This window comes from Bactrocera neohumeralis, chromosome 4 (assembly GCF_024586455.1).
Source record: "Bactrocera neohumeralis isolate Rockhampton chromosome 4, APGP_CSIRO_Bneo_wtdbg2-racon-allhic-juicebox.fasta_v2, whole genome shotgun sequence".
NCBI lineage: Eukaryota > Metazoa > Arthropoda > Insecta > Diptera > Tephritidae > Bactrocera > Bactrocera neohumeralis.
The window spans coordinates 18,902,716-18,917,123 of record NC_065921.1 but is presented as its reverse complement, the minus strand read 5'-3'; the positions used below and the strand labels follow the sequence as shown (position 1 = coordinate 18,917,123).

Here is a 14,408-nt window from a genome sequence, read left to right as displayed (position 1 = left end):
TACTATATATGACATTGCTTGTTGTTGTGACTCAAATAATTAGAGAACAACAAAAATTGCTATAACCAGTGTTTGTTTATATTTTCTGAGCTCCTGCTACACACAGTTTGGATTATCAAATAGATCAAACGATTCTCGGGAACACGGCAGACAATTTTTTGCTGTTGTGTTATGAAAACACCGAAAAATATTTAAGCTCATATACTATTGTATCACTCAGCTACTAAGCGAACATAGAAAAGTGGAAGGTGTCAATATTTTCAGCACCGCAAAAACAAATATTCGTTCTAAGCCGCAGTTTTCTATAGCCTTTCCCAATACACCCTATCATTGATTTGGTTGATCTATGCAAAACAGCTGCAATAACAACTGGCTGCGCTAAAATATTTGTTTCACTATTTCCAATCGTTTCATTGACCTTCTTGTTTGGTTGGTGTTGTAGGATTACACTTTTAAGGAACAACAAAGAATTCTTGTCCCTGTTTAGGCAAACTAAATCATATTTGGACAACCGCCTCGTTATTTATGTGCTTCTGGTAGGGAAGCCAAATTTTTGTTCAGCAACCAATTATTTCATCTTGATCTCTGGACTTACTTTCTCATCACTTATGACCGCCTAGTGCTTAAAACTCCTTTTTAGTTAAATATAAAATAACGAAAAATTTCTACACTGAGCCTATCAGTGCAGCTGCTCTACCAGGCAAACATAAACAACAAAAGTCCGTTTGCTTCGCGAATATTTACTGCGAGCGTCACAAAAACAACCATACGTTCCAATTCTAGGCAGATCGCTACTCCCGCAAAGCAATGCAGTGAAAGCAACAAAGTGCAATAACACATTTGTGCGAGTATTGTTGTTGTCGTAGTTTGTGCACTGGAAGGCAAAGCATATTTTGTTGATTTCCATCGCCATGTGCTCGTACTTTATGTTCACCTGTGCGTTTGCTGGCTAATTGTAGTGCGCATCTGTCGATGATGCGTGATGACGACGAGTAACCGGATATGTTGGTTTCATTAGGGCTGTAATAATTTGGATATGGTAGTAATTAAAAATATCTAATGCTATTTGAAGGATATTGGAAAGTGTGGTTCGTAATTTAAAATTTAGTAAATATTGTCTATTTAGACTATTATTATTATCTATTTAACAAAAAAAGTTACATTAAATTTTATAATAAAAATATAATAAAAAAAAAATTTAATGAAAAATAATAAAAAAAAATGTTATAATAAAAAAAAATTTATAATAAAAAAATAATAACAAAAAAAAATTTTAATAAAAAAATTTTTTAATAAAAAAATAAAATAAAAAACTTGTTTATAAAAAAAATAAAATTTAATATAAAAATAATAATAATAAAAACTGTTTAATAAAAAAATAATAAAAAATAAAAAAAAAATTAAAAATAAAAAACATTAAATGTGAATATTAAAGAAATAATAAAATATAGAAATTTAAAAATAAAAAAAATATTACATTTTAAAAGTACAGAAATTATAAAGAAAGAAATTTAAACAATTTAAAGAAACAATTAAAAGATTATGAAATTTTAATAATAAAGAAATAATAAAAAATAAGAAATTAAAACAAAAAATAATAATTAAATTTTCATAATAAAGAAATTATAAAAAAATAAAATTTAAAACTGTAGTAAAAAAAAAATAATGTTATTTAATACTTACATATGTATGTAAGCAAAACAAATTATAAAAATTTTATTTTTCGATTTTTTTAAACTGATTTGTGGTATCATAACTGTATTTTTTTATTTACTTGCAATTAAAATAATTAATTTCCGTCACATCCTGATTTGTGTAAAATATATATGAATTTTAAATAAGAATAAGCTCCGCTATACCAAACAATAATTAAGTCCAAAGATACTATAGTTTTTAATATTTAATTTTAAATAATCTTTTTATTATATATTTGTGTTATTTGTTTACTTCTTGTTTTATTTTACGTTTTAGTTATTTTATATATTTATATATATTTCATATATTTATGTGAAATATGATCTTTCAGCTTATTTTATGTTTAAATTCTTTTAATTTTGTTTACATTAATGTTGCCAAAATTGTATTTTATTTTGACATATTAAGTTGTGCTTTATATTTTTTATGTTTTTTATATTTTTTCTTTATTTTATTTTCTTAGTAGTAGTATCTACGTAATTTATAAAATTTAATATTCAATTTATGAATTTTCAACTTTTTTCTTTATTTTATTATTTTTATTATTATTATTGTTATATTATTATTATTATTATTATTATTATTATTATTATTATTATTATTATTATTATTGTTATTATTATTATTATTAATTTTGTTAGTAGTATTATGTTTATCTATAATTATATTTATATAGATTAATAATTGTTTTCTTTACGTATTTTTTAATAGTCTTGGAAGGTTTCTTTTTAATTAATTAATATTATTAGTTTAAGTTTTATAAAATTTTATATTAAATTTATAATTTTTAAACTTTTTTCTTTATTGTTAGTAAAATTTTGATTAATTTTATTTTTATACAGATTAATACTTTTTCTTAATCATTTTGAAAACTTTGCTTTTTAAATAATTAATATTATTTGCTTTCTTCTATTTATTATATTTTAATTTTTTTGCAACTTGATCTATAATATTTCGTTTTAATGTTGTTGTCTCTTTTAAACTATTTCCATTATATTTATGGAATTAAATTGCTTATAAATTCAATGTTTTTTGCATTACATGTCTTCTTTAAGCGAGTATTACAAAAAATATATTGTTTAAAAAAAAAAATAAACTAAAAATTATTTTTAAAAATATTAATATTTTTTTCTTGAATTCTAGTAATTTGTTAGGTTTTTTGTTATATTTTAATCATTCAAGTTCTTTTTTGTTAATTACGCTTGTTTTTGTAATAACAACATAATTTTAGTTTCAAAGAAAAAAAACATAAACACAAAAGCAATAAATTGAACATTATTAAAAACTAATTATTTAAAACAATATATAAACATACATATGTAAAAATATATGCATTTTGTTTTAAATCTAGTAATTTTTTGGCTGTCTTTAATCATTAAAGTTTGGTTTTTCTTATTAACGCTTTTATTTTAAATAAAATAATATTTTTTGTATTCAAAAAAATAAACTAAAGATTTAAAAAAAAATATATTAAAAAAAAAATATTAAAAAAAAAATAAAAAAAATATAAAAAAATATTTAAAAAATATAAAAAGAATTTTATTTAAAAAAAGCATAAAATTATATTTTTATTTTTCGAAGGCTATTAAAAAAAATATATTAAAAAAAATATAATTAAAAAAATATTAAAAAAAAAAAAAAAAAAAATATAAAAAAAAATATTTAAAAAAAAATATAAAAAAAACTATAAAAAAATATAAAAAAAACTATAAAAAAAATATAAAAAAAAAATAATATTTAAAAAAAATTAAAAAAAAAAATAAAGCATAAAAAAATAATAAAAATATATTTTTTTTATTTTTCAAAGAAAAAAAATATATTTACCTAAAATAAAAATAACAAAAAACTTAAAAAATTCCTGGACTTTAAGCAAAAAATAATATTAATATTTTTTGAAACATTTTTAATTATCTTTTTTTTCTAAAATTATAGTATTTTTTATTATTTCTATATCGATGCACTTTTACTTTTATTTTTTGTTTATATTTTATTATATCTACTTTTAGTATGACAGTATATTATTTATTTGAAAATAAGTTTTTATAACTTGCTTTGTCAATTTATTTATTTATTTTAATTTGAAGTTGTTTTGCTGACATTAGCTTGGTTTTGTATTAATTAATATTTAAGATATTAAACTTACTTGACATTTTTTGAGAATAATGCTATTCAATATTTTATCCTTTTCATGCCAAGACAATTAATTTTATAGATTTAAATTTGTTGTTTTTTAAACAAAATTTTTTTTCATTAAATATGTATTTTTTTAACCAGTACTTTGAATTTAATTCAGTTGTTCTTTTTGTTGTTTAAATAAATGTCCAAATAATTACCAAACAGTCAGCAAGCATTTATTGTGAAATCTTAGACAGATTAAATCGTCTTAAATATAATTCGCTTAATTACTTGTCTCCTTTAATAAATAAAATAATATACGAATTAAAAAAATATATTATTATAATTAACTATCGAAGCTTAAGCTGAGCAATGTGAGGATGAACTCGCATGCGAATGTAGGGAAATGCGTTGTAAGCACATTGAATTCTTCCACTTCTTACTCAAGATCTTTGATGATCATTTAGGAGATCCGATTGTTAAGCGTGTTAAATGGAGATGCATTGAGCATAAATTACAACAACTGCGATTGCGTTAAATACAGTTCAAGCAAAGTAATTTTCAGCTTACAAATATGTGCTAAACGACATATTGGTGGGCATCTTTTTGTCCGCGAAATCAAACTACATAATGCGAGTAGTACAAGTAATATTAGGAATATAGAAAGAGAAAGAGAGAGTGAGAAAGAGATAAGGGGTAAATAGTTAGTTTTAGCTTAATGTATGTCTACACAATTCAATTTAGTGCTTTCGAGTGTTTTCAAAACGATATCTCTAGAACTCTAGTATAAGTATTTTAGTATGCAAATAAGTAAGCGAGTAAGTAGTATTTACTATAAGCAGTGATATTTTTGTCTCTTAAACGCTATCACAATCTATATGCTACGCTCTTAGAGTATATAATGAGGTAAATATAAGTAAAGGTGCGCCCAGACAAAGCCCAGAAATGCACACCTCAGTCGAGCCGATACAATCCACGAGTTAAAAATGTTCACTTTTCGCGCCTTTTTTCGTCCTACAAAGCCTGCATGCCTGCCTTACGATTGGGCCGGTGGAGTGCGTCCCTCACCGAGGTGATAGTAATGGTAGAGTATCAATTTGCATCTGTCATAGATGGTGAAGTAGAAGGCGGTCATGAGACCGGATTTGATCAGCGTCGGATACATGCCCTTGTAGAAGCCGCGTACACCCTCATCTTTCATCGTCAATTCGATGCAATGGAAAACGCCTCTACAGCGTTGCGTGCGTCCGAATTTCGTGCGATGCTGTTCGAAGCCCTGCACCTGCAAGCGCTTCTTAACGAAGTCTAGCGGATAGACGACCGCCTTGGAGGCGACACCAGCCGCACCGCCCGTGCATAGCAACACCCAGGTGGGCAGCAATTCGTTGCGCGCCAACGGTGTGCGCACCAGCATTTCATTGAACTTCTTATAGAACATAAAGTTGAACCCCACCAATGGCACAATCTGCACCAGCGTCGGCTGTAGGCCGCGAAAGTAGCCGCGTATGCCTTCGGTGCGCCAAATCATCGGCACGGCGTGGAACATGCTGCGATAGCCCTGTCCGGGATCTTGTGCCACGATGCGTGTGCGTATCACATCGAAGGGAATGGAGAAAATGGTCGCCACGCAACCGGCAAAACCGCCAGCTAAAAAGTTCATCGTGTTCATGTGCGTCGACATGAAGGGTGAGTCACGCATTATGGCGCGTATCTGTTCGTACGACCAAAATTGTCCTACACTGTAGACGACGCTCATAAATTGCCCAGCATTGTGTCCTTTGAAGAGACCACGCAAACCCTCCTCGTGATAGATCAATTTGCTGGCCTGCCACAGTGAGGTGTACTTGCCTTGTTTGTGCTTGGAGAGCGGTTCGACCTGCAGCTGGAAGCGTATCTTCAAGACGTCGAATGGCTGCGTGATTGTACGTGTTAAAGCGCCCGAAATTGCGCCAGCATAAATTTGATTCAGTTGTGCTTGCGCTGAGGTGTAATCGTCGTGTGCGGAGGTGTGATGCACGCTGCCCTCAAAGTCGGATGGCTTTGGCAAGCGCAGTTCGGAGCTGGCTGGTGCCATTTTCGATTTGATGTCTGAAGTAGGCGGCAAATAAGTGTGGAATAGATCTGGTTTTAGGCAGCGCTGAGAAAAGCGTTTGAAGTGGAGTTCGTCTGAAAGGAAAACGAAGAAAATAATTAAAAATTTGATTAAAGGATCAATGTAAAGCGAAAACTTAAAGTATTAATGTGTCTAGAATATACTATATACAAGTATATTGAAGACCCACAACAGAGCAGTTAGTGCAGCCTTTTCCAGCATAGAAAAATATGCGAGATGGTTGGTCTTGTGGAGGTCACACAAAAAGATCTCCCGCTTCTTGGGATCTAGTTCACTGTTGACAGCTATAATGATATAAGCCTAGAAACCAAGCGCAGAATCACTGCTGACAACTGGTACTACTTTGGGATCGGTAGACAACTGAGAAGCAGATTTCTCTCTCGACGAACAATAGTTACGCTCTATAGGTCTCTCATTATTCCCGACTTTCTTTACGGCGCAGAAACATGGACAATGACGAACAGAAAGAAAGGGAGAGATAGGGACAGAGAGAGTGTGAGAGAGAGAAGGAGAGAGAGAACTGTTCTCCAAAAGGTCTTTGGAACCTTCCGCTTAAGCGATGAATATCGAAGAAGATGGAACCACGAACTGTGTGAGCTCTTCGGCGACATGTATACAGTTAGACGCATAAAAATCCAATAAATGAGCAGCCTCATGGAAGAGGATGCTCTAGAGAAAAGCTCCTTCGATTCGAGACCAATGGTTGGAAAACAGAAGTAAGGGCGCCCATACATCTGATGAAAGGACCAGGTGTAGAGCGATCTTCCTACACTTGAACGTAACTTCACAAGAGTTAGATACAACTTGCGAAATTTTAAGTTTTCGGTCCGGACCGCCACACGATAGTGGCAAAGAGAAAGTTGAAGTAGAAGTTAAGTTAGTTAACAGTCCTTTGGCCATGTTTCTGTGGCCACATATAATTGCCGAAAATGCAACCTCTCCCAACGCTCAACATGAGAGGAGCAGCGTTTTGGTGAATCAGTCAAGCATCCAAATATATGTAGTAACAGTCTGAACCAAAGAAGATTATTTTCCCAGAAATTGGAGGCACTACCTTAGTAATGCATGTAGTAATTGTCCTTAGTGTTCTCTGCAATACAAATGGAGGGCTTCAGATATAATTCGAAATATCGAAACGACATTTTTCACACAAAATTTCGGACATGATCTGTTAAATCAAACCAACCAATTTTAGCCTTTAGATAAAATTTGGAAATCAAAGCTTTTTCGAAGTTTTCTAAATGGATTTTGGAGCGTCAACGTCTTTGAAGTACTACGGAAATTTGAAAAATATGAAAATTGCCTTGAGGAATTCAGTATTCATAGAAACCCGCTCTAAGTTAAACAAAGATCTTATTAGCTTGGCGCTTAAGGGTAGGCAGCTCAGTGCTTTATGCTTAAAAACGTTGCCTACATTTAGGCTTACGACTTAAAGTGATGTTTATATAGAAAGCCATAAGCCAATAGGAAAATAATTGTTAACAATGCCAAAATAAATATAAAAAATTACTCAAAGTTGATCGCTTCCGAAATTCTACGAAGCAGCAGTCTTATATATGTAGGTAAGAGTGGGCTCAGCGTTAAACTCCATATGTAAGAATTGTACAAAAAAATTTTCCAAACATCCACACTCACAAAACATGCAATACACATATACAATCCTCACTTCAACTCCCAATAATTTCAGCTACGTTTATCAACTCAATTGCACTCGTAACAAATGCGACGTTAACACGTGGACCATCTTATAAATTTCTGGTCATTTAGCCATTATTTAAATCATAAGTGTAATGTGAACGTTTTCGTGATAACGTATCTCCTAAGGGCATACCAGTCAGGACAACAGTATTAAAGAAAAAACCAAAAGAGCGCTAAAAATGGAATGAAACCAATCAAGCATTCTATGATTCTTGCCACATAATATATGACCATAATTTCAGGCCGCAAGTTTCAAATGGTGCGTAAGTAATTGTGTTAACGCAGACGCGTTGTGTGCAATAAAAATGATAATAAAATTCATTTCAAGCGAAAGTATTGTGTTATACTATTTATTTTTATGCTTTCCTCTAACATCACAGCCCACATTTGGTTTATCTCCTGTCTGTGTCCTTTTGTGGTGAAAACGCTATGAAAGCGAAACACTCTTACAGAATGAAACCAGACCACAAAAGGCTGGAATATGATCCCAAAACGGGCAGATACACGTGTTTGCGCACAATACAAATAAATTGAAAGCAGCCGCAAAAATACGAAAAAAAAAAAAAAAAAGTATCAATTTGGTTTATCTCCTTTTTTGGCTGCTGGTTTGCTTGTGAGGATGAGCTATTTGAGTGAAAGGAACAGTGTTTACAAAAATAATGTGTGACATGAAGATATGTTATGAATATAACGGGTGATCCAAGGAGAGCTACTTTTTTCAATAGCCTTTTTTGACAGATCACGAGTGTGTCGTGTCAAGCTGTCATGTTATTTTCGGTCAGCAGACCGTGGGGAGTCCTATCGGCGCTGCAACTCGGACTGACGTACGGAACGATTTGGCGCATTTTACATCGAGATCTTAAATTGAAAGCATACAAGATAGAGATTGTATAAGAACTGAAACCGGTCTTGAAAAGTTCCAAGAAGATCCGACGTTTTGGAGCCAAATTTTGACCAGCGGTGAAGCCCATTTCTGGTTCAATCTGTATGTAAACAAACAAAATTGCCGCTTTTAAGACGAAGAGCAACCTGAAGAGATTCAAGGGCTGCCATTTCATTCCGAAAAAATAACGGTTTGGTGTGGTTTGTGGGCCGGTGGAATCATCGGTCTATATTTCTTCAAAAATTATGCCGATGAGAACAAAACCGCCAATCACAATCATTATCGCGCCATGAAACCAACTAGTTGATGCCTGAAATTGATGTTCGTAATCTCGGCGTCATTTGGTTCCAACAAGACGGCGCCACTTCCCACACATCGCATCAATCAATGGATTTATTTAGATAACACTTCGATGAGTAGATAACTTCACATTTTGGGCCGATCGATTGGCCAAGAAGATCGTGTTATATCACACCGTTAAACTTTTTCGTGTGGAAATATGTACAATCTAAAGTCTATGCGGACAGTTCCGCTTCGATTCAGGCCTTGGAGCAAAACATCACGCGTGTCATTCGCCAGTTACCTGTCGAAATGTTCGAACCAGTCATCTTAAATTGGACTCAACGGATGGACGGACTCAGACGTTGCTGTCGCCAACACTTGAAAGAGATATTCTTCAAAAAATAAATATCACAGAATGTTCTTTCGAGTGTTAATAAACATTCCGAATTAAATTTGAAGTTTCTGTGTTTTGTTTTTTGAAAAAGTAGGGGAACCTAGAAATAAATCAGCCTTTATAATGAACAAGTTACTACCCATCGGACCTTTGTTAATTGAAAGGACTTAATTTCAGTGCTACTTTAAAACATTCGCATAAATGTAACTTCAGTCTACTCGAAAAAATATATTTCACCAACCAGATTTAAAGACTGTTGCAGTCATTTTCTTGTCCAGCATTGTTTCACCGGAAAATAGTAATTGCGCCGAACGGAACCGAACCATTTAGATGACGATTTTCTCTTATTTCTCGCTTTATTACACTTTTTTCTTTCTTTCTATGCAACTCTATTCTACCATTTCACTTGCCCTTAGCGTCTTACGCTAGCGTTATACAACCCTTTAATCGCGCACCGTGTTAGTTGGACACAGCTGCCGATGGCCATTCCCAGGCCATAACATCATTTTCGGCGAACCATTTACTAGATTATTTATGGACCGAGTGAGCATTGGTGAAATTAGAACAACCACAAGCACTGTTACCAAGCCCATGAAGCGGCTACTGAAACCGATAAACCGCCAAGTAGATGAGAGAAATAGAATTGAAAACTTAAAAAAAAAAATATATATAAAAGCCTTTTTTGCAGTCGGATCAACGTCAACATGCAACTTTTTTTTTTTAAATCCCACACGCTTAGCAGCACGACCTCAATTCAGGAGAGTTTATTTCAATATCCGTTTGAGGCCGCCAACAAATAAACAAATCGCATTGCAGCACAAACAAAAATTCGAAAGTTTCCATTTCAAGCATTTGGGAATGTTTTTGCAACACTTTTTCTATATACACAAATGTACTTGTAGGTATTTTATAGCAGTCTCTCTCCTGCTCACTGTCTAAGCTTGAATTTATTTTCGTGTGTTATTTCATCATTTGTTTTTTGTTGTTTGTTTTGTATCTTGCAGTTGCCAAACATCAAGTCGTTGCCTACACACAAAAATCACAAATCAAACATGAGAATCGTCACATTCAATTGGTGCGTGAGTATGGCTTCCATCCGAGGACGAAGGCGACTGTCGAGGATGGCGACGTGTTGCCAAAGAAATTCGAACCGTTTCCGGAGAATATGTACGGCAAACCTCTGGAGGAAATTGATAATTTCATCTATGAAGAGGTAAGTGAATTTTATTAGCAGTATATTTGGTGCCATCCATCTGTTGAGAGCATGAAGAATGAGAGTGGCGCTGAAAGATGTGCTGCTTTTTAAAAAGCGACCCGTTTTGGGTCGATTTCAATTTGGGGATATTTTATATATTCGGCGAGTGGAGAAAGTGTGAGGAATTGTAAATAAGAAATATGTGATATTTGAAAAAGATAAAATTTTAAAAGAGACTGGTCCAATTATAACTAGTTTGTGACTGGTCTTAATGTTACTACTTGATTGGTGATTCGTAATTACAAAGGAATATATTCAGAAATTGATGAAACTGTTATTTTAATCTTACAACTGATTAAAATTTTTTGAAAATTGCATCTACTAATTAATATATGTATGAGGTTTATACTAGTTAATGACGGATTAAAAATTGAATGCTGACTTTTTGGTGAGATTAAAACGATTGTTTATTACGGTTTTGATGAAAAAATTTGAAAGAAACGTAAAACATCGTCCATATCAGGAATATGTACTTCAAACCTGTGGCACATTGGATTAGACAGATTTGTACTAGTTTGTAACTAGTTCAAAAAAGCTTGCATATTAAAATAAAAGTATTTTCTTCTTACACAATACACGAGAAAAATAAAATTATTTTTGTCAAGATGCAACTAGTCCATTGGGCACTAGTGTGTGACTTGTTAAAATAAAATCAGAATTTATAAGCTATGGAATAATTACAGTACAAATATATCAGGACTGAGTAATTCAAACTTATGTCATAAGGGACTAGTCAGATTTGTACTAGTTAAAATGTATGTATGTATGTACTTCCATAATAAAAAAAAATATTTACCTAGAATAGACACTACTAGAAAAAAATAAAATGCAAGTATTTTTTTTTTCTCAAGATGCAACTAGTCCACTGAGCACTAGTGTGTGACTAGTTAAAATAAAATCAAAATTTATATACCACGGAAAATACCATTTGCCATCTGCTCTTAAAAAAATTTTTGAATTTTAAATATGTAGATGAAATAGTACTTAATTTGGGAAAGAGAGTTCGAAAAAAATACAAAAAATTTTACACAACAAAGGTTGTTGTTCTAAATCGAATTGATTAGTAAAGCTTTGTTTTATTTTTTTGGTTGAATACATATGTACATACACCAATGGTATGCTATTCCATCAGTCAATCAATCAATCTAAATCAAGTGACCCATTTGTCATCCTAACTGATGTGGCAAGTTGCCGTTGCCGTCAAGAAGCGTTGACACTTCGAAAGCCTAAAATAACAACGATGTTTGCGCAAATGACCCATCAGTGTTTGTTTTCTTATTTTCCACCACTTTACTATACATATATTAAACGTATCCTGTATGCGGAGCGAACTCTTGCCTCAACCTACACCTGCTGTTATTTATCTAGTCAGTAAGTTGTTGGCTGATATTTGCTCGCCAGTTGACTGTCAAATGTTTTGCTTTTCGATTTCCTGTTTGATCGGAAATTTTAGTATTTGTCTTTGCACATACACATACACACTCGAGCAATCAGTTGAAATGGCAGAGTTGAGGGAGTACGTGCATGCAAGCATAGGTACACTTCATGGTCCTGCCAATTGTTTTCTTGTACGGCAAACTGTGCCAAAAACATGACATGACAAGCAATGAAGTTGCCAAACTGTCAACAAGCAGTGACGCATGTAGAATCTTGCTGCTGGATAGTGTCCGCAAGCCAACTGACAGGCACTGCGACAATTGGAAAGGTGATACATACAATTGACACATCATAGAATGGCAATACTGTGATAAGGAATTGTAAGTGGCCAACTTTAATCTCATGGGTATTTAATGAGTACAATTTTCTCAGATTTGAACTTATAGTGAATGGTAGATTTATTTTATAGAAAATGAGCGCATTAAACGCTTTCTTTTAAAAGGATTTACAACTCGCCTCAGTTGGGTTGAAATTCAGACAACTCAACTTGTAAAACAACTGAACTAGGTTAAGACATTTTCTCAGATTTTAACTGATAGTTATGGTAGATTTATTTTATAGAAAATGAGCTTTGTTTGAAAAGGGTTTACAACTCGACTCAGTTGAGTTGGAGTTGAGACAACTCAACTTGTAAAACCACTAAACTAGGTATAAAACTTATGGTTTGGAAGAATAATTTAAAAAAACAGTTCAGATTCAGAGCAAGATAAACTTTCAAAGTACGATAATTTTCAAAAAGGGATCAATTTCATTTACACTAAGAAAATTTTATACGTAACACTTAGGAGAAACGTCTTGAGATTAATCAAGTTCCTTAAGACATCAAATCTACCAGCCGGGCAACATTTCCGGACGACTTAGTGGTTTTAGTAGCGCATTTTGGCAGATTCATCCATTACTTTCTCTTATTTAAGCGAGCAATTTGCTTTTCGTTAGAAGAAAGACCCCACCAAGGAACTCACGGTTTATAAACAGTGCCGTTACAAACAAATTATGCGACAACCTAACTTAATTATTTGCCAGATTGAGCTGTTATACGATCAAATTGGAAAACTACAACTGAGGTTTAGTTGAGTAGTTAAACACAATAGGCTAGACGCCGGACGAAATGATGCTTCAAAATTAATATTAATTCAACAATTTTTCAAAATCAATTACAAATATACTCTGTTAACTGCTAATAATGAGTTTTCTCTTTGATGTGCTTTTGACAACCGTTATGATGTAGCTTAGGGTTGTAAACAGTGATAACATAAACAAGTTGTAAAACGTTGACAACTCTCCATAATTTTTTTTACGCATTGAGTTGGGATACGGATAAATTGTGAAATTTCAACTGCAGTGTAGTTGAGTTGTACGATGCAATAGGCATGGTAATTTTTGTAAGACGAAATGATGCTCAAATTGTAAAATTTCAACGGAAGTACAGTTGAGTTGTAAGTCACAGTGGGCATAGTAATTTTCGTTAGACGAAATGATGCTTAAGAATTGTAAAATTACAACTGAAGTGTAGTAGAGTTGTAAATCACAGTGGGCATGGGAATTTTCGATAAGCGAAATGATGATTAGGAATTATGAAATTTCAACTGAAATTTAGTTGAGTTGTAAAATACATCAGGCATGGTAATTTTCACTAGACGAAATGATGATTAAGAATTGTAAAATTTTAACTAAAGTGTAGTTGAGTTGTAAGCCGCAACAGGCATAGTGAGACCGGTTTTCGGGTTGTCCAACATTCGTGGTAAGACCTTTAAAGCCCATGCAGATAAAAGTGCTTCTAAATTAATCTTTATTTTTGGAAGGTATTTGGTATAGCAAGAGGCTAATCATTTTTCTATGAAGGACAATCAAACTAAGTGTTTCTCTTGGGGATATCTTATGGGTTACGCAAATATAGTTCAGTTCTCACACCAAAATGATCACTTATGCTTTTAAATATGGTCTGAGTGGTAAATTTTTATTGAAAATTTGAGTTTTATTTGGTAGCTCTTAGGTTGAATGTTAAGTAAAATATAAATTGAGCTTTCCAAACCTATTAGAATGATTTTATTGGTTACGTTCAAGCTATGTCATCTACTATGACTTTCAACACGAAATAAATGCTTGCAAAAATTAATCTGGTCCTAATCATATGAATATTTCTAAATTTGGATTACTCTCATGATTTCAAAGTGTTGAGACAAAACCGGTTACGACAACAAAAATGACGCTCTGAAGTGAGAAAATTGAAAGACAATTGTATATACTAGCATAGCTCAAAAATTTATGAATGGCTTGAAATTTAAGGCCGAAAAGGACAATATTAGAATCATTGCAGTTTCTATTTCAACTTTGTGTGAGATTAGCCAAATGAAAAACAGTGAAATGACAGAATGAAAACTCATTGTGTCTTCAGTTGATATGCGCTACCATAGATCACGTCACTGCAATGTCAATGGTTGCGGCATGACGCCTACATCAAATTCATAGATTACCACTTTTCTCCAAGAATTTTTCCAAATTTCAGCTTGCAAAGGCGGCGAGGGGAAAATTTCAC

At 32.6% G+C, this 14,408-nt stretch overlaps 2 protein-coding genes across 5 annotated transcripts in view; one reads left to right on the top strand and one right to left on the bottom strand.

The window, feature by feature from the left end:
* Positions 1–14,408, top strand: part of LOC126757345 (sodium channel protein 60E) — a 268,245-nt gene that overhangs the window by 66,050 nt on the left and 187,787 nt on the right. For all 3 annotated transcript variants that reach the window (XM_050471173.1, XM_050471174.1, XM_050471172.1), the window contains exon 2: positions 10,185–10,393. In XM_050471173.1, coding sequence (XP_050327130.1) covers positions 10,185–10,393 — 209 coding nt within the window. The remainder of the gene's footprint in view (positions 1–10,184; positions 10,394–14,408) is intronic.
* The window catches only part of LOC126757364 (mitochondrial thiamine pyrophosphate carrier-like), a 150,579-nt gene continuing 140,195 nt past the window's right edge, over positions 4,025–14,408 (bottom strand). For both annotated transcript variants that reach the window (XM_050471215.1, XM_050471216.1), the window contains one exon: positions 4,025–5,976. In XM_050471215.1, the coding sequence (XP_050327172.1) occupies positions 4,847–5,884 (1,038 nt within the window). In that variant the 5' untranslated portion in view covers positions 5,885–5,976 and the 3' untranslated portion in view covers positions 4,025–4,846. The remainder of the gene's footprint in view (positions 5,977–14,408) is intronic.